Source organism: Athene cunicularia (genome assembly GCF_003259725.1).
Source record: "Athene cunicularia isolate RWA chromosome 1 unlocalized genomic scaffold, athCun1 chr1_part1, whole genome shotgun sequence".
Taxonomy (NCBI): domain Eukaryota; kingdom Metazoa; phylum Chordata; class Aves; order Strigiformes; family Strigidae; genus Athene; species Athene cunicularia.
Genome location: NW_020799091.1, coordinates 23,232,968 through 23,258,561, shown reverse-complemented (window position 1 = coordinate 23,258,561; position 25,594 = coordinate 23,232,968). Strand labels below are relative to the sequence as shown.

The following is a 25,594-nucleotide window of genomic DNA, read 5'->3' as shown; positions in this document are numbered from 1 at the left end:
CCTCTAAGGTACTCCGTACTTCTTGTTGCAGACAAAGAAATCGAAGAGAATAAACAGTAAGATCATATTACAATTTGCTACGTACAGTATCTTTATTTCGTTTCTGAGATTGTTATAAAAACAATATAACATACATTCTTTCATTTAGCAAAGGCATCTTTTCCACAGTCACTCTGTACAAACTTTTCAAGAAATAAAACAGAAGTTTTGCACTCACTTCACAAATATATTTTGAATAAAATTATAATTTTGTATTTTACAACATGTTTGATCTGGAGTGTTGAGCAAACTGCCAACCACATTTGATTCTAAAACCAAGGTTAAAATCAAGAAAAGAGTCTAGATAAGATACTGCATGTTAACATTCATCACATGCAGACTCTAGTTGCTCTTCAGAAAATACAATCCCATCCTCCCATTAGCTGTTTTTGTAGCCTGACTATGGAGTCCCCTCTGCTCCAAGTCCTTGCTGCTGTCGGCATTTCTGCTCTAGCCGCACAGATGGTGACGGGGAAGTGCCAGATCATCGCTCACACGTGGATATTGAACGGAAGTGCCCCACAGCCCACAGTCTGATCACAGGAGGTGATTACAGCATCAGTTTGCATGAGCACACTGCAATTCTTCTTGGACAGGTACCTAATCTTTGCCTACTCAAGGGCTTTTTTGTTGTTAGTGAAGAGTGATTTATTTTCAAGAAGATTGACAACAAACTTGCACTGATTACAGAAAATGAAGCAGATTCCCGAGGCAAAACCATACCATTATCTCCATCAGACCAGCCTGTATTTTCTCTGGCCCATCGTTGTGCAATTCATTCCCCAAGAGCTCTACACTGCTGTGCACCGGCAGCACCACAGGCAGAGAGCTTAGGAGAAGACTTCGGCAACTGCTGTGCCCAGCCCGAGCCGGTCGCTGCTCTGCAGCAATATTTAAAAACTCTTCTGAAGGGAATTGTGCCAAAGGCTGCGTTATTTCTATGGGCCACTGCACCATGAGTGGATGTGATCATACAGCTTCATAGCAACAAACCCCAATTTACCTACAAATTAGATATCCAGCTGGTGCCATCTGCCTGTCGGTGGTTACATATCACCCAGACTCTACGGGAAGAGCCTGCAGTGTCTCCTCCATGCTCGGACTGCTGTTTCACACACTGTGCTGTGGCTGAGACGTTAAACAGCACAGTGCAGCAACTTGCTGGATGGTTAATGGTTAGTGATGTGTCAGGACGGGCCAGTGCCCACCAGCACAGCACCGGTGCTCTTCTGGACTTGCCCTGTCTCCTGAGCCCCCTCAGACCTAGGGGAGGCACATATGCTGGGCTTCTCAGAAAGATCAGCTCCAGACTCTTTGTTTTACCAACAGCAAAATAATTATACATGCACACACATAACACACAAGTTAGGCATGACCTGGCTACAGTCTGTATTAAATGAATATCACTTTTTTTATGTACTGTGAAGGCATCTGACTACTGGAGTGATTCATTGCCATGCCATGAAAAGAGCCATTTGGCATTTCACACATTTAGGGAAAGCCATTTCTTTGTAATCCACACTGCGCCAGGCACCAATGCATAAATATACAGCAGTTTAAAATTTGCTCTTCTTCAGCAATTCCTATCAGGCTATAAATAATTTTTATATATTTTTTTAATACTTCATCACTTACCCTGAATTTTTCACCTTAATCTTGATACCAAAATACACGTTAGTGCAAAGAAAGACCATTTTAAGACTGGAACTAGAGGACAAATATATTAATCATTATTATAAGATACTAATTCTTTTTTATTTTCATAGATTTTTAAAGAAAAAATATAATCTTAGATTACAAATGAAAATCATCTTTCATATGTATGTTTTAATTTACAGTATAGAGTCACAGAATCACAGAGTATTCAGGTTGAAAGGAACCCTGGGAGGTCATTTAGTCATCTACTAGTAATCTAGTAGATAAACATCACATTTAATACAGCATAATCAGCTTTAGTAGATAAATAATTCTTAATTAACATAGAGCACTTTTCCTTTAAAATATTCTTTCCAGTGAGTGACATTATTCACATAGCAATAAAAATACAATTACAGCTGAAGGCGATGCAGGCCTAGAGTTAGAGAGCGGAGAAAAATTACCTCACTGCTTTATACGGAGGACACTCCTAATGTAGTGATTCACAAGGCAGGCAAAATAATGTAGAGGTTTTTTCCATTCTCTATTTCTACTAATAAACAATGTTGGTAGTATCTTGAGAATTTATCTTGCTGAGAGAAAAATGAGATGTCCTTGGATATTCAGCAATACTTTGGGATGAAATGCTGCCAGGGCCAGACCCGGTTGCTCAAAGGAGACCCCTCCACCAACCTGGAAGAGGCTGGGAGCAACAGCTCCAAGAGCTTATACCCTGGCAAAAGCAGCAAAAGCAACAATAAAGTGCTGGATTATTACACCAAAATGCTGGCAGTCAGAGTTTCCACACTCAACACAAATGGCATGCAGAGACCATCTTATTAAATTACGCACCAGTTTCCAGCAGGCAAGCAGTTGGGCAGCAGCGGAGTGGCAGCTGTGTGCAACTCACTGTGAGAAGTACAGAAATGAGGTGCTCCAGGCCTGCCCTGTCCGTGGGTACAGGGCACAGGGTCAGGCACACAGCTTTCTGACAACTGAGACAGCAAAGACATCCCAGTTCCTGCTCTCTGCCTTTTACTGACCAAATCAAAGAGAAGCCCTTTCACCCTTCCCATCTCTTCCCACCAGATGGCATGACCCCTGCCATCCCTGGACATACCCCTGCTGCCTTCTCCACTGAGAAAGACACAGTTTCTTTAGCTTAAGTTCCCCCATGACATCCTGAAGTCAGATGCAGCTGTCAGCAAGCTGAACAGTAGTTAAATGATATACCAAGAGCTCCCAGCACCACAGACTCGCGTCCCCCTGTTCTTCCCCCTGCATCTGCCTTAGGAAAGGGGGTTTCCTTTCCCCTGGCACTACTTTGTGCAATTCTCCTCTGCCTCTGCTCAGTTATGTTCCCTGCTCCAGTCATGTGCTGACTCCAATCAATAAACATTAAACCCTAATTTGGAAAAGTAAACCATTTTGTTTCTCCCCAGTCTTCTCTTGGAGAATTTGACATTGACTCTTTCATCATTTCATGTCTTCAAAACATACTTTCACCTGTCCAACTCAGCGAGGCAAAACCAAAGAGGGGAAAACATCTGCTCAACAAAGGTCCCAGGGAAAGTTGTGAGATAACTCCAACCACAGGAATTAAGTATTGGTCATAAACCAAATATACTAAACCAGAGAAAACGATTTCTGGAAGCCATATGCTAGCAATCTCTTCTCAGTGTCAATGTCCTGCAGTATCAGGCAGTGCAAATGCCCTCCTAGTGCTGAAGCAATCACAACATTGTGTGCTCTTATTTCAGATTTCCCAAAGGGATGCAAGAGAAAGGGTGGTGAGTGATGTATTCAAAGGGACAGATCTATTTATACCTTCTTTCTACCCTCCTGGAGTAGTAAGTAATGACAAATATAGTAACAATAAAAGCAACAAATATGAAAGAGATAAAGGCTAATAATGATTTTCTCGTTCGGAAGAAGTGGCATTCAGGACACGAGGCAATCTCTTCTGGGCACACCAACTCAGGAGTTTCAGGACCAGGAAATCCATTATTGTAAATTATTTCCCTGTAATGCTTCATAGACAGCTTTGGTTCATATTGATTTGCAACATAACTGTAGAGACCATATTTAGGAGCAGTCTTGTCATTAAAAGAATAGACAAAATATCCTTGAAGGTTAACATTATCCAAGGTGTAAGCTGCAAAAGAAAACAAAGGGTTGAAGAAATGAATAAATGTCACCTTGGCATTCAAGAGCCGTACCATATGTCAGCACATAAAGCAGGAGCAGGGGGATGTTAAAACCCACATCTACACCTCTCCAAAATAAGGTAAGATACACATGCATCTATGAATTGTTTCTCATAAAAAGTAAGAATCTGTCAGCCAATGCCAGACAGTGTGATCTGCAAGTATCCTGCAATTTATTTCCTTGTGTTTGGTAAACACAGCTGTGAGTGCATGACTGTGTTTAATGATCAGCATGGAGCCTATCATGAAAAGATGGCTCTCTTTTTCATGTATGAAAGAATATGGGTTTTTGGTTTTCCCACACCTGGATTTCTGCAACCTATTTCTCTGATTGCCCCTTCTCTCTTGCAGAGCACCTCCTGATGGGGACAGCCAAGGAACAAAGGAACAGAGGACACCAGGCTTCACTTCTCACTAGCAAAGGCACAGTAACACCAGAAAAGGACGCGCCCATGCTAAGGTCATGTACTGAGATATCACCACTGCAAGTGGAAGTTATGCAAATCATAGACCTCTCGTGTTATTGACCCAAGTTTCTGATCCAAGATGATCTTTATTAGTCTTTATTCAGAACACGTCCACAATCCATACTGCTAACTTGGCTACTGGAAGAGGTCCAGTAGCTGAGCATTAACCTTCAGCCATCAGTCCTGCTTGACAAAATCAATCAGTCCACAGTAGTAAATGCAAATTGTAATGCTTAATCTCTTAAAATCACTATTTGTAACAAATTAAAGTAACATCTTCTAGCAGATGAACACAGGACTGAAAGCTAATAATTGCTCTATTTTCATACACCTCTGGAAATAATTCTTTCTACAGCCACATGCAAGATATTGAGCACCTCTAACCTACTTTTCATGTGTAAAATGAAATAATATTTACCTGCCCTTTTACTGAGCTGCTACCCAGGACAATTAGTTTGTGTTTGTAAAACTGCATGTGGATTTAATCATGTTACATAAATGGTTACTGCTGTTCTTTGGTTTCAGTTGACAAAGATATATTTAAACAGTGTACAAAGCACTTAAAAATATAGCCTCAGTCCAAAGGGTCCTGTACTGTATTCTGGAATCATTTATCTGCACAAACCTGTCGGCTCCCTTGGAACAATGCAGGTGAGCAACATTACATGCACAAATGCTGCCACATGCAGTCCCTGAAATCAGCTGAAGAAGGCAGAATAGGAACTTCAAGGTGAAAGCACCCATGTACCAAATCCTCTCTCATTCCCCTCCAGCATGACATGAATTAAGGACACAAGATTTGTAATTCATCCGTTACTGCACAGGGTCTTGCAGAAAAAATGCAAGTTTTGGAGAAACCTGAATCGGTCATGTTGCCAAGGTTAAGAGCTTGCTCCCTGTGTAAGGGCAAGGTGGACAAAAGCACAATACCAGATTGGGAGAAGAAAAGAGACTGAAAAATCTGGTATTACTGACACATCAAACATTATGGAGCAGCGTATGGAGCGTCAGAAGTGGGAGAGTGAACTTTAGGGCAAGTGTTATGGCTAGTTAGTGGGGACATATTCATCCATGACAAAGAAGGTGAAAAGACAGGAAAGTATGGCTCACATGTGATGGTTGAGAAACATAGAAGCCATTTCCAGGTTGGACGGCAGAAGGGAGAAGGAAGTGACAGGGGGATACTGGTACGAGATCAGTACGAACAACAAAGTTTTGTAAAAAAAAAAAAAGAGGGATGTGCAGGTGTGCTGGCTAACAGGAACTAGGACAAAAGCCTGTATCCATACACACTTTGAAAAGAGAAGTGCCAAGAACTGGTATGGTCTAAAGTGGTAGGAAGGATGGAAGCAATACAGAATAAACAGATTGAAACCATGAGCTCAAATATAGCCAAGATATGTTTTTTAGTGACAGATGCAGAAGACATGGAGCCAGTGCTTCAAAATGCTGGAGAAGGAACACTTGGGCACAATATTGATGTTCAGTAATTTGTGAAAGAGGTGGAAATTACACAGGAGGAAGTTAAAGTCAATATTTAACAGAGTGGACAGGATGACCTAGCAAATTACGGAATGGCCAGCTATCCTTCACTACCGAGCAAAAGAATGGAATAGACTATATAAGGCTTTATAAATAAAAACCAAGGGAGATACGTATGATTAATGTCAATCAGCTTAGTTTTATGAAAAATAAATCTTGTCAAAATAACATGGCTTTTTTTTTCTGAGATTAGCAGATCAATAAAAGTAATGATGTTTGATGTAATATACTTAGAACTTCACAAGGCAACTACTTGGTATTATATGGCATTTGGATCAAGAAAATAGAATGTTACAAGTTCAAGGGGAGCCCACAACAAGCAGATTTCAACTAGTCTCAAACAGAACTAGTAAGTCGAGAAATGTAATTGCAGGGAAGTAAGTGTCACAGTAGGTGTATTTCTACCATGGTCATGGAGATTGGCTTTTAGCACTAAAGTATTTATTTAATGATCTTAAATACATCAGCAACCTGAAAGAAAACTGAAACTATTTCTCAAAAATCTGCAAATAACACAAAGATCAGGGACATAATTTAGCTAATGTAGCAAACTTTGCACAAGCAAGCAACTGGCATTTGAACATGACCAAACGCAAGGATGTGGAAGAACAAGCAGACCATACTTTGGCAGAGGGCCTTCTGCCTGGAGGCAGGAATCTGTAACTGAGTTTGAAATCTCAGTAGATTACCACAGAGTGTGTGTAACTAACCTGCTCCCATGGCCAAACGGGCTAATGGGCTGCTTAGATGTATGAAAGAGGCATAAAAGTGTAAGAGGTTACATTATACCTGCCTGAGATACAGGTGTGGCTGTGGTAGGAACAGTATGACCAGGTCTGGGTTTACCCCTTTCATGAAGAATGCTGGCAAATAGAAAAACTTTTAATAATGTAAAGGTTCTAAATGATGTTTTATAGTAAGGGACATAAAGAGCTTTGTCTGTGCTATTTATCAGAGATAAATGAGAGAGAACTAATTTTCTGTCTGTAATACCTACACAGGTAAAATACATGGAAATGCACAACAAAATGGCTTAAAGCTGAATCTAAACAAAATTAATACTAGAAGTAAGATTTATATGTACTATACACACACATATATAAAAACAGTAAATAATTACCCACTGCAACAGCTTACAGTGAGATGTAGAAGATTCTTCATCAGTAAAAATTATCTCATTTGGGTCTTGTGCTTTTCTTAAAAAACAGTGTGTGTTGTATGACAGGATGACTCAAAATGCCTCCTTTTTGCTTTATAATTTATGAATCTTTGAAACAGAGAAAAAGACTGGTTTGGGTTCTGAATACCAGGAAAGAGTCCAGGAAATGGTATAATGAGGTAGATAGCTGAATTATTATGAAGATCGCTGTTGGATAAGATCACTGTTGGATAAGATACAGAGACAGCTGAGGAACAGAACTCCTCATATCCAGCCCTGAGGCACATCAGTGGAGAGAAGTAACAAAGCAAAACAACAGAAGTACTATAAGAAGAAAATCTGACTGAATGCATGTGGAGCTACTCACATAACATCTACTTAAATTTCTTGAATCCACAAAAAAAGTTTTGCTCTCTTATGCAGAATATGTGCAAGGTCAGTCTTCCTGATGTTTAGTAATGCAAATCAATCGTAAATCAAAGGAAAAACTAACTGTTATGCTGCAGTAACATCTCATTTATGGGGTATTCTACACAGGATTTCTTTTTTTAAAGTTAAACATACTCTATCACACAGTGTATACTAATACTGGGATTTGTGACATATAAACCATCTATGGTTCCTTACCTTTTAAAGCTTCATTGATGTAATTCTCTATGTAATATATTCTGAGCTTATCATGCACCATATTCTGATCATCATCAATTCCATTAGCCATAACATAAACCGGGACATTGCCATACTTTGATTTAACCCACTTGAGCAATTTACGCAGTCCCCAGGGCACTACTGCAGCTCTGCTGGGGGAGTGCAGCCATGTGATGTCATTAATCATTTGAACTTCAAGGTAGTGGTCATATTTTAGTGCATCCTCTTTCTCCCAGCCCACGAGGGTAGTAGTGTAGTGACTCAAGGCAAAAAAATCAAATGAGCCCTGGATTAACTTCTTTTCGTCTTCTGAGAAATAAGGCAAGTGGAAATTATACAGGTCAATACTGTTTCTTCGGTGAAGCCATGCTCTCATCACCTGTGGGTAGTCACCATTCCCAAAGATGGGCTCTGCAAGCCAGCCAATGTCAAACTCTAAAATTCTGTCAGCAACATCTTGGTCATTCCTGGAAAAGGGACAAGCTGGTTCGACCCAGTCGGCTTGCAGGGCTATAGATATTTTGCCCTTCTGAGATCTCCTGAATTCCTTGTCATAAAGATGCCATGCTTTTGCATGGGCTTTCAACAGGTTGTGCCCTGCGGTGTATGTCAAATTTTTCACAGATGGTTCATTCATTGTGATCCAAAATTTGACATGGTCCCCAAGACTTGTAAAGCAAAATCTGGCATACTCAGCAAAAGCCTGAATAGTTTCTGGGTTTTCCCAAGCTCCATATTTGGCAAGGGAAACTGGAAGCTCTTGATTCTCAGCCATAGGTTGCCATAAAGCAACAACGGGAGTTATGTTAACTCTGAGAAGTTCACTAGCAAAACACTGATAATAATGGACAAGTGTATGGTTGATTACAGAAAGATTACCTAAAGGAAGGATTAAAGACCATTTAAGTGAAAAATGGAAATGTGTGACATGCATTTCTTGCAGAAGAGAGATCTGAAGCCTGATAGCAGCAAAGTCAACACAGTGACGCTTGCGTTTTGAGGTGAAAACTCCATCCACTTTAATAAGCTTCTTCGTCTGGTGAACATCCCACACATAAACATTAGAGTCAAGAAACTGGGCAGGTGTCGTGTCTACCTAGGTAGAATAAGAAACATACCAGATTCAAGCTGTTCGTTCTAGGTAGGTGGGAACATCATAACCATCAAGCACAATGTGGTTAAAGAATATCCTAAGTCAAAACATTGCATTTAGCACCTCTCTCGCATCTCTGATACGGTAACATCTCTGTCTCATATGAATGAGTTAATTTTCTGTTGATATGTGATGTCAGAAAAGTACCAAATCTATACACCATTTTCACTCTACTTTCCAAACAAGCTTATGCTAATGGTCACCATGTTTATATCTTCTCCAGATTGCTCCAGTCTGTGTGGGAAACCAGGGATTGCTCAGGGATAAGGCACTAAGTCTGCAACAGATCTCCAGAGAAGCAGATCTTCAGTAAAGACTACAGTAATTTTTAAAATGTTTTTTCTTTCAAGATTAAGAAGGGCCTACAGAGAGACTGTCTGTTGTAAATTACCCAGTAGATTCAGTTTCAAGACCACTCCCTGAATGCAGTAAAAGAAATAATGAATGCAACATCATTTCTGCGTTCTTTTCCTGACTATGATGAAAGATGAGTAATGCTCTGCACTTGATTTTTAGCACGAATTCAGTTGACAAGCAAAATTTTTCCTTCCTGCTAAAGACGTCCTTTTTTATTTAACTCATATTGAACTCATTTCCAAGTTATTTCAGCAGGCTGTTGAAGTCTGAATCAATTTTTTTTCAGGCCTCTGAGTAAACCCACTATATGTCACTCCAACAATAAATGCATCTCACGTAAGTCTTTAGGGCTTCAGATGTCAGAATTGCCTGTATGACATACTGACACAGTAGAAGATGAGCTTCTCACAGTCCCACAGAATTATAGTTTCACTTTTTAATTAATATCACAAACACAGTAAGGACTAGAAAATGGAAGTGTAAATTGCTTAAAATTATGCACAGTGTAAAATCTCCTCATTCATATTCTCGCATATCTCTCACAAGAAAGATCCAAGCTACAATATACTGGTACAATGTGTGTTTATTTGTATTTTTTTACTTTTTTTTTCTTTCTTTGGTACACAGTTTTCCCTCGAGTTCAGATTTCCTCGTCCTGACCTCTGTTTGAAAAGCAGGTGTCAGCCTACAACCAGTGTTCAACTTGTAGCTGAGGCTCTGCAGACTGTATAAAGAAGCTGCTGAAAATCAGTTGCTATTTTCTCCGGAGAGGTCAGTACTGTGCTTATAGAAGAAAGTAATAAAAAACAGCATGTCTGAGGGAAATTGCTTTTCTGGAGAATTGTCCCTTGAAGATTACTAAAGCATGCATTGCCACTAATACTGTGGGAATGCTGTCAAAAGAGTTTTTCCACTGTGATGCATCTACAAATCACACTACCTAAGCCTTACAGCGCAAAATGTTTGAATGGCCTTTTGAAATGAAAATATTCAGCTTTGAAGGTTTTGGGGATGGGAAGGATTTTTTACCTGTCTTAGGCTGACTGACTTCACAACTTTATAGCTGTTATTGATCCCAAAGGCAGCAATTCCATTTCCAATCCCTAATCTATCTGGGAGCTAGGAGGATAATGACTGTTGAATTTTCTTGGAAATCAGTGTACCAGGTGAGGAGGCTGCAGTATTTTTCAAGAGAATAAAATCAGATCTTACTTTTGGAGTCAGAAAAAACAAACAAGCCCCCTATACTCTAGCCTTAAGAAAGATTCTGTCTTTGCGGAAAATCTAAATGAAAAATTCTGTTCTTGGATCAAGCCTCAGAGTTGAATTTAACTACATCTCTTTACTGTGGTTAAAGAAGCCCAGCAAGCCAAAACAGCATCTGAGAATTACAGAGTCAAACTGTTAAAGAGACCATAACTAAGCTACAATTTTCACTCATGCTATGAAGTCTTAAATTTTGAAAGATTCTCACAAATTATCAGATTTAATTGAAATACAGAGCGAGAGATATGAACTGGATCCGTGATTTAGATAGGTGCTATACAGGGGCACTGCAGGCATCCATCAAACAGAGTACTACACAAAATGACAAAGAAGGAATACAGAAATTTCACCTAAATTTAATACTGTACTTTTTTTATACAAAAGCCCTCTCGCAGCAGTACCAGGATATATATGCATAAGATGAAGAAACATGCCACCAGAGTTTTAAGAGCTTTCAGGAACTTTTCTAAAACATATAAACAGCAGACAAATACACTACCATTAAAATTACGAACATGAAAAATCAGTAATATTTCCCATTTCATAGACTAGGACATTTGGAAATATACTTTAGCAGGTCTAATCAACTTCCATTTGAAAAGGACTGACTTCCAGTAATTGATCCCATAACATGTCCTAGATGAGCATCAGACCCCTCTAATTTCTGTATGTTTTTCTAAAATGCTATTTACTATATCTCAATCTGACTGGATCTCCTTGGTCACATGCAGAAGGTATAGTAAAGACTGAAATACAGTGTTACCCTGTACCCATCTCCTTGCAGCACTGTGGTAATATATATAGGCAAAGACACTCTATCCAGCAAATTTATCAATATGAGCTTGTGCACTGATCTGGCTGGACAACCTGTCAGCTTTATCATCAGACTCACCTGAATGTAGTTGTCAACAATTCCCCAAGCAAAGCCACAGGGAAAAATACCTTCTATGGGCTGATTTTCAGGCAAAGGTGGGAAGCCATTTTTTTCTATCAGCTTTTGATAGAACAAGACAGAAGATTTTGGCATCAACTTCTTGTCATGGCTTTGAAAATCAACATAAAACAATCCACGTCGAATGCTATATCCTCTGTGCCATTCAAAGCCATCCAGGAGCGACCAGACCGTGTAGCCAAACACATTAACACCGTCGTACCGGATGGCTGAGGAAAAGAACAAAACCAAATTTATCGCAGTGCTCATTTTATCTCTGTAGATTACACCATATCAGCAATGTGTGCAGTATTCATGTGTAAGAACAGTGCAAGAGGTCAAATAAGTATCTCGGGGCCTGCCTCAAAGCCTGTTCAGGGAATATATTTGAACCGCATTCAGGGAGCTGCAGGACATGGGTGCGCTGTGCAAGGCAGCAGAAGTGCCTGGCTTGGCTTTGCCAGATTTAGAAAGGGAAGCAGCGCAGCCCTAGTTTGAGCAGTGCTGCTCATTAGGTGTGCCAAACTTCAGCCTCAGAGCAGAGCACACTACATTTGAACCGTCTGCAGCAACCGGACCAGTAAATGCACTGCATTGCACTCTGCAGCTCACTCCAGGGTAGCTTAAGTGCCATTAATGCAGCACTACCCTGTATGCAAACAAAAGTTACACTTTTTTTTTCTCCTTCCCCTCCACTACAAATACATACTGAGAAAACCCTGACAACACTTCTGGTGTTCTGAAGAATTTTTATTACCACAGATTTTAAGTAGAATTGATAATGCAGGAAGACCCTCTTTATCTGATAATTCTGTCTCTTTGCATCTTTTATGGCATAGCATTTCCCAGTTTAAATATTTAAGGGTTTCTAAAAATATGCATATGTTCTAGATCAACTGTTTGACTTTTAAGAATCACCACACACTTTGAAGGTTAATATCAGAGTCTACTGGCATCTGTTAGTATTGCCAGCATTACAGTTTTATTTTAAGATTCCAAATGATACTTTTAGTTGTATTAAACACTGAGATTCAGCAAAATGTTCCTGGGCAAGGCTCAGTTTCAGAAAAGCACAAATGAGTGTGCTTATTATAATTACATAATTAGACCCACCCTAATTCAGCAATGCATTTAAGCACATTCTTAAATGTTCTTTTGAACTTGAGTTTGGTTCTGTAGCCAGCAGAGTTTATCTTTATTACTCATCATCTTCTGTCAACCCAGACTGGGTACTGACTAAACATAATATTTTCCAGCCTAGTAACACTGAAAGCGTTATTTCAGGCAACCAAAATATCAAGATCCTAATTTCCTGGTTTTATTAATGTACCTTATTACAATCAGTTATGAGGGACCACACGGATTCTTGATTGTAACCCTGTTTGAATCAATTAAATGAACTGCGGTTAAATAAGCAATGAATTTGGCCCAGTCTCTGTCAGAGGTCATGAGAAAACATCCAAGGAAATGGAATATTTCTCCTCTTAAAGGCATAATTCTTTTGTGTTTGGCAAATGACAGTATTTTTCTAACCTCTTCATGCATCCAGGATGACATCTGCCATACCAGCAGAGTAAAAGCCAATCCAGGTCCACTTTGTGAACTGGTCTCAGTGGGAATCTCTCTTTGAACAGCTTCTCACCCCTTCTGTAAGTCATCACAAAGCACTCCCACACTTCCTGAGCACCTCATAAAAATTCTCCCCGAATCCTTTTTTAAAAATGTATTAACTTTTAAGTATCACCTATGAAAGAAGCAACCTGAAAAATTTTTGGAAATTCCAGAAAGTCTGGAAGTCTCAAACACAGTATCCCACACGGACTGCATGTTACTGAAAAAACACAATAAAAATTGTCCTTTTTTAAAATTTTTAAATTTTTCCTTTAACTATCTCCCTTCTTTTTAATGTCTGTTGGTATGTAAGCCAGGCTAACTGAAACCTAAACTGTCCTTGCTTCTGAAACTGAGTGGCCTTGTCTATACTCCCTACTGGAAATAACTCCTGACCTGAGCAATGCCCCACAGCTTGCCTATAAGTATGCTACTGTGCAGGCCAGAACTCTGCCAGAAATGGGTTAAAAATTAAACAGCTGTTCAGCTCATGCTCTGTTTAGCTCACTAGTATAGAAATAGTCCAAGGAAACATGGCAGACCCATAAGCATCAAATACAGATCCTTAAAACTCTCTGCTCAGATGCAGTCCAATCCCAGGGCACAAAGGTGAGGTGTGTGAAGCTTGCAGCCCCTGCTTCCATGCGGAAGGTGCCCAGGGATCTATGTTTTGCCTCTGGACATAGCAGAGAATAGCTCAATCCTGACCTGTCAAGGGCCTAGCTGTTCCCATTCTCCTTAAGACATTTGAATTCAGACCTGTTAACTCCCCAGATAATGACCTAAACTCTCGGCTAGTCAACATGGCACAGAGGAACTTGCATGCCCTCCTGGTCAACATGCTCCACCTTACAAGGAACAATCAATTTATCTGTCGCACCAGAGACAGAGCAGGGAAGTGAATATGACCCTAGAGTAAGTGGTTAGATACTCACCCATGTGAGGAAACATCTCCAACCTGCAGCTCTAATTAATATGTAACTACTTTATATTACAGCTCTATTTACTCTATTCAACCCTAAGTGGTATTTAGGAAAAAAAAAAGAAAGATCAAAAATAGTAAACAGTAAAAGGATTTAGGACTGTGAATCCCAAATGAAGAGACCCTTTCCCACCGCCAAAAGCAAAGAAAAAAAAATGTACGGAGCTTGTGTACAGCATACAGTGTTAGAATGGACATCTACATCAGCACTTCAGCTGAAATCAGGAGCACACTTTTGAACAAATCTCACTTTTTTGAACAATCATCTCACTTTGGTTCACATCACAGAGTGGTCTCAAGATGCATGACCTGGGTTCCCCTGGGGTGAAATTAATCCAGAAATGGGCTTCAGAAATGCACACAGTGTGGACACCAGGCCCTTAACACCAACCCTTTTTACTCTACAGGCTTGCTCTAACAGGGCTGCACTTACTTGTTAATGTAGATATAGAAATAAGCAGTTTTGTCTGAACCAATGCATATACACAATTAGGCAGAGACACTGGCCAGATCTAGGAAGCAGCAAAACCACATTTATGCGGCCCTTGGTCTAAATTCATTATCCTTGCTTCTCAGTGCTAGAGTTCCAATGCCATTTTATGGCCCTGTGACTGCTGGAGTGAATTTCATGTTAAATAGCTCACGAATCTCTACATTACCAGTGCTTTATTGAACTGGATAGCCACATCCTAAATCTCTGAGAGAGACAACATCTGCCTTTGTCTTTAGTGTTGTCCAACAAGACTGCTCACAGCCAACATGATGCCTTTCATGAATCTTTCTCAACCAAATTACCATAGGTATTGCATAGAGAACTTTGGTATTTACAATGGATTTTGCAGATTCTAATGGCAGAATATTTGGGCGTAATAATTTTCATCATAATGAAGCAAAAGTCCCTTCTGCAGACCCAGTCTGTCTCTGCCTTTTTCTTCTGCAAAAAGTTTAGCCAAGTGCTAGTATTCTTAAGCTGGCATGGCAAGACTGTCGTATTGTTGCTACTGTTATTACTATTTACTGAGTAGCACATTAAAAGTAAAGAAACTGTAAATTGAGATTATTTCCAGCCAGCTGTGATTAAAAGGCAGATCCATGTATGCATGTCCAGCAATTTGCAAAATAAGCAGAAATGCAGGTAATAGGAATATGGCGCCTTCACGAAGATCTCTTCATCATGCAAGCTAGTAATACTGTACTTGCAACAGTAACTTTTTCCTTCCATTCTCCCCATTTTGGATGCACTAGCTCATGTATTTATTCACCTTTTGATTTATTTGAAATAATTGGGCTTCTGGAATAGCAGACGAAACAAATGTGGGAATCCTCTGCATCTTCATGAGAGCTGAGAATAAAATGAAAGCCATTTCTGCTCATCCGCTGTATGAAAATGGCAATGTAACACAATGGCTATCTCATCTGAACTAATAGCTACAATAATACCATTTTTAAAACTAGAACAGTAAACTGTGGACAAGTAAATCTACTATTAAATTGTAAATTAAGAAATTAAAAGACAATGAAAACGGAAATGGGAACCCCAACAACTTATTGGTGACTACTAGGATTGAAAAAATCTGTTTTGCCACAAGGAAATGAGAAAACAGAAAATGAGTCTCATACAAGGTAGTATATTTCTCTTACTGTTTGGGAAAAAAAATAACAGGTTAACAATTTAAATAATTTAGATTATACAACCTCAAACATTCAGTTTTCCTTAAACTGATGTAAATTCAGATTATTGTGACTGATGTCCAGAGCTGTACCAATGTAAAATTTGTGCAATGGCAACACGGAGATGCAGAATGAAAAGGTTCAAATTTTTCATTTAAAAATGTATTCTTTCAGCCCTATGTCTTCTTCAGAGGAACTCCTACTGGATAGTGTTTACGTTCCCACATATATATTCTTATGTTTTGTACATATGCATCCATACGTCTAAAATACGGAAAACAAGAATGAATAAATAATCCAGTGAAATTCTCTAAGTCCATTGTGAATACAGTTCACACGTTTTGCACTTCTTCCTACCAAAGACAGTAGAAATTTTCCAACTGACTTCAAAGACAGCAGTATCAAGCTCACCAAATGCTATCTGCAGATATTAAGGGTCTTCAAGAGCCGAAAATAACAAACCCAGGAAAGGGATTCAGAGTCTTGTTTCACAAGTGCCAAGATGAACGTTAAAGAGTAAAATTAGTTTTCAGCCTGGTTCTTTAACATGCCTCTGTAGGCTATTTTGCATTACGATTTTGTCAAGCATATATTAATACAACCTCAGTCCTACCTTTTAAAGTTTCCATAATGAATTTTTTGAGATAGTAAATATATTTGGCATCATCTCTCTTTGTGCTACCAGAAACAAACCAGCTGTTCTCCACAATGAATATTTGGGGGTTGTTATATTCTCTGCTTATCCAATAAAGGAGCTGCCTCAGGCTTATTGATTCCAACTGCTGGAACTTCATATGAGAGTCCAAGAGCTGGAAACTCAGGGTAGCTCCAAAAGAAAGAGCAAAAAAGTCTGCTGTTCCCTTGATATACTTCTTCTCAACTTCACTGAATTCAGGCAATAGAGATGAGAGGTTGCTCTTCATGCTTTCTGGATAGTCACCATCAATAAATATGGGCTTAGCAAACCAGCCAAGCACAAAATCAAGGGATTTTTGACATTCTTTTATGTTTTTTTCAGTCATATGTTGAGGTTTTATCCAGTGGGAGCTAAGGGCAATGGACACTTTTCCTCTTTGAGTTGGACGAAAATGGTCATTGTAGAGATGCCAGACTTTAGCATGGGCCTGTTGAAAAGAAAGACTGTAATTAATGCACCTGAAATTTCATTTTAAGTAACACTATTAGTCTCAAGTACAGACATCCAGTGTCATGTAGTAACCACATAAACACAACATTTGAGGGCTCAGCCTTATTCATTCATCAGCAGTTTACTACTCGCAATTTAACTTTTCTTTAATACTATATTAATACCATGTATCAACTAGAAATCACTGGTTGGTGAGGGAAAACAGCATCTCAGTTTTCTGTGAGATACTATTCCAGGCATTGAACACACCTTTAGCTAGACACCTTTATTAACTTCTGTTATTGAGTTCAGACATACTTCCAGAATTTACAAAAATCAAAATGCATTTAACTAAGCATGTTTCAAAGTATGTTTTCACTTTATCTGTATTTTCACAGATTATTAAATAAGGAAGGTATATTCTTAAGAACTGCCCAGATCTCTCAAATAATAGAAGACAAAGAAACACCCTTGAACTTGTTCTTCTTTCAACCACAACACACAAACTACCAATCTGGATTTTAAAAAGTCTGGTGAAAAACAAGTTATCACAGCTCCTGAAAAATTATTCCAATAATTCAATTTAATTTGTTTTATTAAAATTTGCTATTTACCTCTAGGATCAGATCTCAACCACATGTCTTGGTATAATTTTATCTGTTACTGTGAGGAGATCTTTTCTACCAAATTTCTTTCCTGTGATCTTACAGAGTCAGTTGAAACAGTCTCTTGATGTTCCTTTTGAAAGCTAAATAGATTAAGTTCCTGGAGACTTGCATTATCTTCAGGCATAGCTTCAAGCTCTCTAGCAATTCTCACTGCTCTCCTCTGATTCTCTTCCAATTTGTCATCATCTGTCTTAAACTGCAGAAGCAGAATTGGATATAATATGCCAGTGGTAGTCTTGCCAGCAGTAAAACCAGAGACAATTTAATACACTATTTCTGCTTATGTGGCCATAGAATTACACTGTGAGCATATGCTCATCCAAACTATGGTATCTCCAGAGCCCTTCATCATCTAAAACATATTTTCTCTTCACACCTAGCTTATCAAGGAATTTTGACTGCTCTATGAATCAACATCCCATCTTTTTGACATTTATACATTAGTAGAAATTGTAATGCTTTCTTCTAGGTCATCAATTAAAAGGTAAAAAACGAGAGATCTATTCATTAGAATAAAGACTGCTTAATAACTATTCCTAGTTTACATTTGCATTTTTAGACTTGTCAGTATTTGTTCATATGTGCTGTGATATGAGCCTCCATTCTTGTCATACAAAGTCACAGGTGTGATGAATATATATGACAGATTATTAATCAAAGTGCCACATGCATTTTTAGCTCTTCCTGGAATATAACCCATGTAGAGAGCCTTAGAATTCCATTCCATGCAGTTGGTATGTTGGCAAATTTTATCATTAATTTATTGATAGCTGCTGTTCACAGCTTCCTTTTCATAAACTCTTACCATTCAAGCTTTGAACCAAATGATTTCCAGTTGCCAGCATTACTAGGAACGTTAAGCAATTAAGATTATTAATCATTTTAGACATATACTCTGTTAATTACCCAGGAAAAATAATGAATTCTATCATTCTACTGTTCTTGCAGAATGTTAATTCTCACTGCTGGGAGAAAAACAATTGGAAGTGAAGGACAACTAAAGGTAAGATTAATAATCAAGGCTCAGTCCAGCTGCCCCCATACAGAAACCTGCTACATTTGAGTCATCATGGGGTATGATAAAACATCTGTGCAGATCTGACACCAGCTCTAGAGGAGACTAGACCCATGCCCTTTTAGAGTGGTCACCAAAACCCAAAAAGAACAATCTTGGAAACTGTAAATCACAGCACACACCTATCTGCGTGAATCTGAATCAAGCTCTCAGCTGCAAACTTCAATGTACATTCTCTCACTTAAAATAATACATCAATAGCTCAAATAAATGTGATGCAGTCCTACCATCTGTTTATATTAATATAATGAATTTTGATGTGAGAGACTAAATATAGTAACCACTTCAAAGTCTCATGTCAAAAATGAGAGCTGACCTAAGCACAGGTTTAATTTTACTTCACACTGCAGCTCTATTATGCTGATAAAAGAACAAAAGACATTATGTATCATGACCAAAATGCTACACACCCAACACTTTAAATATTTTTAAAATACCATTGGAAACAAATGTGTCACTGCTTGCAACTCAAATTTGCACACCCAAATTTTCCCTCATAAAGGTGCCATATATTCTTCCTCTCCAGATTTCCTGTCTCAAATGTTAAGATACCACCATGCACACACAACTTCATCTCTGTCATCTGCACTTGCAAGTATGCTGTCCACCCACAGAACACCTTGAGGACTGTGGAGAACTTGCTCCATAACTCCTGTCCCTCCCTATTCCTACCAGTGGCAAGAGATCTTCCACCATTTTACTAGCTTTGATTCCACCATGAAGAAAGGAAGAAGGGAATCCCACCGGTTATTCCCTCTACACAGAGAAGGAGGTGCTGCTTACTCCCTCGTTGCAATGAAAAAATATGAAGTGCAGCAATGTGGGATTATGTCACGCAACTTTACTTTCTAAGGAAGTCATCCAGTCTGCTTCTACAGAAAACAAGACTGTTGTCTAAGATATGCAGGGTGAGTCATTTTTTGGGAGTCCATCTCTCTCCACTGATGACAGGCAAAGCCTGTTACTCAGTTTAGCCAAGACATGTTCCACAGACAGAAAAAAGCAGGCAAGAAGCAGCCCACTTAAATGTCTGCCCTCTGGAGCATGCATGAAGTGGAATTATGTTATTTCAATTAAAAAAACAGCTAAACAGAAAATAGTGCATAAAAGTCCCCAGGCTCTGTGGACATAGATTAACGAAGTAGTTCAAAAACTACATAGTAATTGAGCTGGAAGAAGCCAGGGACAGAGCAGTGTCTCTATGGAAATCTGGGACATAATTAATTGGCCTAAAATTAGGCATCTAATGCAGTTTTAGAGTACTCCAGCCTGAATTCCAGTCAGTTTCTGAAAGCTCTGAGTCTCCCATAAATCCCAAGTCACATCTCCAGATCCACAGAGACACCTGAGACACTACAGAGTGTGTCGAATGATTACTTGCACCTATACCCATCTTCACATAAATGAATCCCAAACCTAGTGTGGGACTTATTTTGAGCTGAAGACACCTTATATTTTGTTGACCACATGGGAGCTAGATGCTGAAGCTCCCTCTATAGACCATGGAGACCTCAGGCTCCACACAGCTGCCTGAACAGAGGCATCTAATTGCCACTCCAGAATGATACAGGCCTAGGTCACATCTGCCATTTCCATGCAGATGTCCTAAACAGCTTGGGAAATCTCATATGGCACTACTTATACTGAGCTAACAGGATCCCACTCCAAGTCAATCCCACTCCAACAGAGTCTAGCAAGTGATTCCCCAGTACTGTACAGCAGGCGGATCACACTCAGCAAGACCGCTACCTAGGTCCCAGCAACTGTATGGATTAGCAGTAGGATTTAATATAGGTGCCTAGACCTTTTTGAGATGCCTTATCTGAATGAGGTTGGCAGACATGATTCAGGACCCAATGGGAGACCTTGTTCCTCTGGAGCAGCAACTGGAGGCCAGGCAAAATATTTTAAGAGTAGCTCAAATGACACTATACCTCTGCTGGGACAACTGAAACCTTCTAGATGTCTGTTATCTATAACTGGAGTTTACCCTCCCAGATCACATGCAGAGAAAACAAGTAGGAACCAAACTACCATCAGTTCCTTCATATTTATATGAGATTCTACTTCCTGATCTCAGTGACTTACCTATTGATACCTATTTTTAACTCACAGCTGACAAGGATTAAGACCATGGCAATCCATACTTCAGGACTTTTACTGACACACAGCATGGTGACTTCATGTTCCTGGTTTTGCAAGATGCCAAGAGGTCTTACTTGGCTCCTTGTTAGCTCAGACAGGTGTGCCATGATGACAGATCACTTGGCTTGGCTAGAAAACCTTACTAAAATAGCCTGCTTACAAACTGGCTCTAGGAAGAGTTGTGCAAACATCCATGTGTTATGAGCAGAGCTAACTGCTAAAACCTGTGTGCTGGTTTCCATGCTGCTGAATTTGGGTGGTCTTGCCATTATTACTTGCATTCAGAGAGTAACACATACTGTTAGATACCAAACACTTGACTGACACCTTTTTGGGGGATATTACCCTATATTCGTGAACCTGCTGAGACTTCAGCTAAACTGGTATTGGGAAAACTGCAGATTAGCATGGGTGCTCTCTGTGCTTGTCTGTTCTTCAGGAACACTGTCAGGAAAGCTTTTAAACAGCATTTACCTTACTCTTAAAATGCTTTCATCCCTAAGAAAATTATGAAGGTTTATATCACCATGAAAATGTAAAAAAGTCTTAAAATGTAGCTTGTCCTCTTAACTAAGCCTGTTTGTATGTCTGTACTTCACTCATGTTTCAGGCCCTGCCACAGTCCCGTTTTAAAGTTGATACATTCTTCTTCTCCTGACTTTCCCACCCAATATACCTATTTGGACTACACTCTACCTATAGTCAACTTGTGAAACTGATACTGGTCATTTGTTCAGCCTTAAAGAGATCTCTGTGTGAGTCAAAGTCAGCAATGCAACATAGAGCCTTGATGAAGTGTCAAACACATTTCCAAAGCAGAAAAGCGTTCTGCAATGCCACAGCATGGGCTAGTCCTACAAAGTTCAAATTCCCGCAGTGACAGCAGAAATAATTCAACATAGGCTTTACAGTCTGACAGTCATGTCCTACTCTATTGCAGAACAGATCTAAAAAGCTCAAGAATCGTAAGGTGAAGTGTGATGGTTTAAGCCCTGCCAGGACCAGAGACCATGTTGCCGTTGTCCCTCCCCCACAAGTAGGGCACAAACCCCAGGTTAAAATAAGAAGGAATTTAATACAACAGTGTGATAAACAATCTGAACAACAACAGTAGCAATGATAGCAACAATAAACAGCAGTAACAGTAAACAAGACAAAAGATATACAGAGAAATACCGCAACGGTTACAGACAGCTCGCTCATGTGCTTCCCGTCACCAAAGCCACAAAGGAAAAAGTTCCCGCACTCCCATGCCCAACCCAACATCAGCATGGTATGAATAACCCAGCTGGAGATCCCCTCCCCCTTCTCTGCTGGGGAAACTTAACCCTATCCTAGCTGAACCAGGACATGAAGTCAATTTAGTAATACACAGACATTTGTTTGCCTGACTACTCCTCTAAATTCCTGCCCAAGACAATTAAGACCTTCCTGAATCTGGCACTGATATGTATCATTCTGCAAGTTCTTAGTATTTACACCTGTTATGATGTATAACCTTCACAAGAGCAAATCAAGAATTATAATTGGGAACATCATGATTCCATAATTTGTGTTCATTCCTCTAGAACAAGTTGTCTCAATTTTGTGTGTCTTCTGAACCAGTAATAATACCACTCATTTCACAAATAAACTGCACAAATACTCTGCTCTCCACACTCAGATGAACCATCCTGTATTAACTCTCTATTTGCAGGTTAATGAAACTGAATAGGAAAGTGTTACTGAAACCCATTTAGCAATACAAAGAGAAGAGTTAATTGGAAAACATGTGAAAAGGCTTTTTGATTACTAGAAACCAGGCTGATGTACCTCCAACAAAACCATCATTATTTCAGTCCTACATCAAAAGCCCTTCTGAAATGGATATAATTATTGGAATGACATAGGAAAGTCTAGTACGTGATTAGTCAGAATATGCCTTATACCAAGAAGGGGAAAATATAATGGTTTTTGTCCCTGTACCATCAAAAGCAAGTATTTTAATAAAAGCTACAGAGAGAATGTCACATTTCATGTAATGTTTCACCGTCAGATCCAAAGTCGAGTAGATTTCACCCACACGGTCTTTGGGCAGAAGTTCTCTTTCACAAGCAAATAACTGAGTAACAGATACAGGTATTGAGAAACTGCTTAAGTTTTTTTTCCCATATTTCAAAACTGGTAAGATAATATCTTCATGTATAAAGCACAGGACTTCACTATAGATAGTATCTTAGTCATGTAGTAACTTAATTTTTCCTCTACAGTTCCTTTCCAAATACGTATTTTTCTAGTTTTTCTTTTAGAGTCTGTTAGTCAATATTACCACAGATTATCAGTTCAATTAAGTCAATATTTTTGACCAATCTCAACAACCTGGAACCAGAAATAGGCTTGTAAATGGTACATAGAAGACCAAGTAAATATTTTTCAGTATATAACCACTTAATGTAAAATTTTCTACATTATAGCTCAAGTATTGACCACATATCTGAACTACACTGCTTTGTTCCAGTTTCTTTCTCGTACAACTTAGTGACCATTTTTCACACTGTGCTGGTCATGGTAACAGGCTGATATCTCATGAACATGACTGAATTTATGCCTGCCATAGATAAGGGAGGAAGTAATACCATTCCTATTTTAAGAATTGGGAACAGAGATATTACAACATGCATAGAATAAGGAAAATTAAACCAGGTACCTTAACTTGTAGATCAGTGCATGAACTAGAGAACAATGCCTCTGTCTGGTATGATACTCACCTCTACAGAAAAAGCACCAAAGGTGGCATTAAATACTTGTCCGAAGGCACAGTGGCTAGCAAAAACACCATTTTTCCCTATCACAGGCAAAACAGGAGCTTTGCGAACACAAGAATAAAAAGAAGGTAACCTGAAAGCATGAAGCTAAGCTACAGGCATCAAGATGCATTGCAGGTACCCCAAATATATTATCAGAAGGAAAAAAAACCAAAACCCCACAAAAGATAAGGAAGCAGATAAGAGTTATTTTTATACTTTGATTTTGAATTTTATAGCAGATGAAAGTCTGGGAAGGCTTGTACTTTCACATACCGTATGCATAAGCATAAGTGAACATTATCACAGATAGATATGCAGCAGAGAGACACAAAGTGACCGCAGTGTGACAGAAGGAATCCAAAACCCCTTTGATATCACTGTGTCAGGTGACTGCTGTAGGAAACCTCCTTTGAAGTACAGAAAGCCTAGATGTTTTGGCACAAGCCCTGAGTTAAACCTCTCTCAGACTCACCCTGCCTTGAAGGGCCACTCGCTCGGCAGTACCCTGTGGCGTGGTCAGCCAGAGGGGGGGCGGCCGGACTGTGCAATGCACTCTGCAAATCCCACCGTCACCATCAGAGGCTGTGCAAGCACAGGCATACACCCTTCGAGGGGGACTCATCTCACCTAATTTTTGTCATCATCTGCATCCTAGCAATTCACATGCACAGCAGAGGGGAAAGCTTCTAGGACACAATTCACTCAAGCCATTTTTAATACCCAGATGAGAGTGAGATAAAAAGTGCCTGTTACCCTCCACTCACCACACAGGCAGGCTGGCACAGCCACTGGAGTCGACATCCTGTCCAAACAAACTAAAGCACCAAGAGATGAGTGGGTTGGGAAAGCAGTTTGAAGTCTTCTGAGACAGAACAGTCTCTGAAAACATAAAGGTCATCTGGAAAAGAATAAAGCAGCATTTGACTTGGAGAAGCAATGGGAGACAAGACAAAAATAGCTTTATTTCTGTCAACAAGTGCTTCTGAGACACTTGATGTGTTTAATCATTTTCCGTTACCTCTGACAGAAAAGATTAATTATGGAACTGCACAAAAATAGTTCAAGGAATTTTGTGACCCATGTGAATATTAAAGATATGAGAGATTTTTAAGCAGAGTACAAAAAGAAGATGAAAGTACAGAGCGGTTTCGGTAATTTAAAGCTGAGAGACAATCTTGCAGTACTGAAGGGAGCTAAAATAGTCCCTGATAAAAGACTTGACTGATTGGAATCTGGGACACAATGCACAAGCAGTATTTAGGGGAAGACCAAGATACAATCATTGCTATCAAAATTGCTTTGGGTGTGCTGGAGCTACATAAACATATCAAAACTCCAGAACCGAGACTGACCTGCAAAGCCCTTTATTAGAGCATGAACCTCTTGGAGGACGGGCCAGGCTCCAATCATGCTGACATATTCAAGTACACAAAATACAAGTAAACAACAAAGATGCAAGGGAAAAAGACATGGAGAACTTAGTTGTAATCCATAAAACCTAGCACACAGAACTGCACAAGCTGTAGTAAACAGCACAAACCAAGACAGTAACACCACTTTGCAAGAGTTGATAATGATCAGACAAATGTGCTGAACCAGGAGGGTGAAAAAAGCACCATGACTTTGGAGGAAACTTTAATGGGAACAACGGTAACAGCTGTGGCAACTGAATACACCATTAGCCCAAAAAGCAAATGGAACATTAATGGATTTTAAGTCACATTCTGCTTGGAGAGAAAGTAACATGGTGCTAGAAACAGTAGTGAGCAAAAAGGTTATGCACATAAAACTCTCATAAAACTCATATAAAACTGATATATCAAATATATATGTAGAATATATAAAACTGATTCAATAATGCCCAGTCAGAGTACTGACAGTAAATGGATGCTTCAAACTGGAAAAGACAGTATTAGTAATAGTACTGGCAAAAAGAAATCATCCATTATGGCTCCAAACCTTTGGTTTCATGAAGAGCTACTACAGAACAGAGCTTCAGAAGCCAAAAGCCCCAGAATTCATGACTCTCCTCTGCACTAAGGCAGAAGTCAAAAGAGAAGACAGGTAAGTTTGCTGCTCTCAAAAGTCATAGTGAGGAGAACAACCACAGTAACATGCATACCCTT

The 25,594-nt window shown here is 39.3% G+C and overlaps 1 protein-coding gene across 1 annotated transcript; it reads right to left on the bottom strand.

The window, feature by feature from the left end:
* Window positions 1–1,910: 1,910 nt before the first annotated feature.
* KL (klotho) lies at window positions 1,911–24,269 on the bottom strand. The gene is made up of 6 exons (XM_026861636.1): window positions 24,233–24,269; window positions 23,430–23,527; window positions 16,282–16,792; window positions 11,366–11,634; window positions 7,677–8,793; window positions 1,911–3,829 (listed from the first exon to the last, which is right to left on the bottom strand). Exons 1-6 carry the CDS (start codon window positions 24,267–24,269, stop codon window positions 3,492–3,494), a joined length of 2,370 nt encoding a protein of 789 aa, XP_026717437.1. The 3' UTR covers window positions 1,911–3,491.
* Between the last annotated feature and the right edge of the window lie 1,325 nt (window positions 24,270–25,594).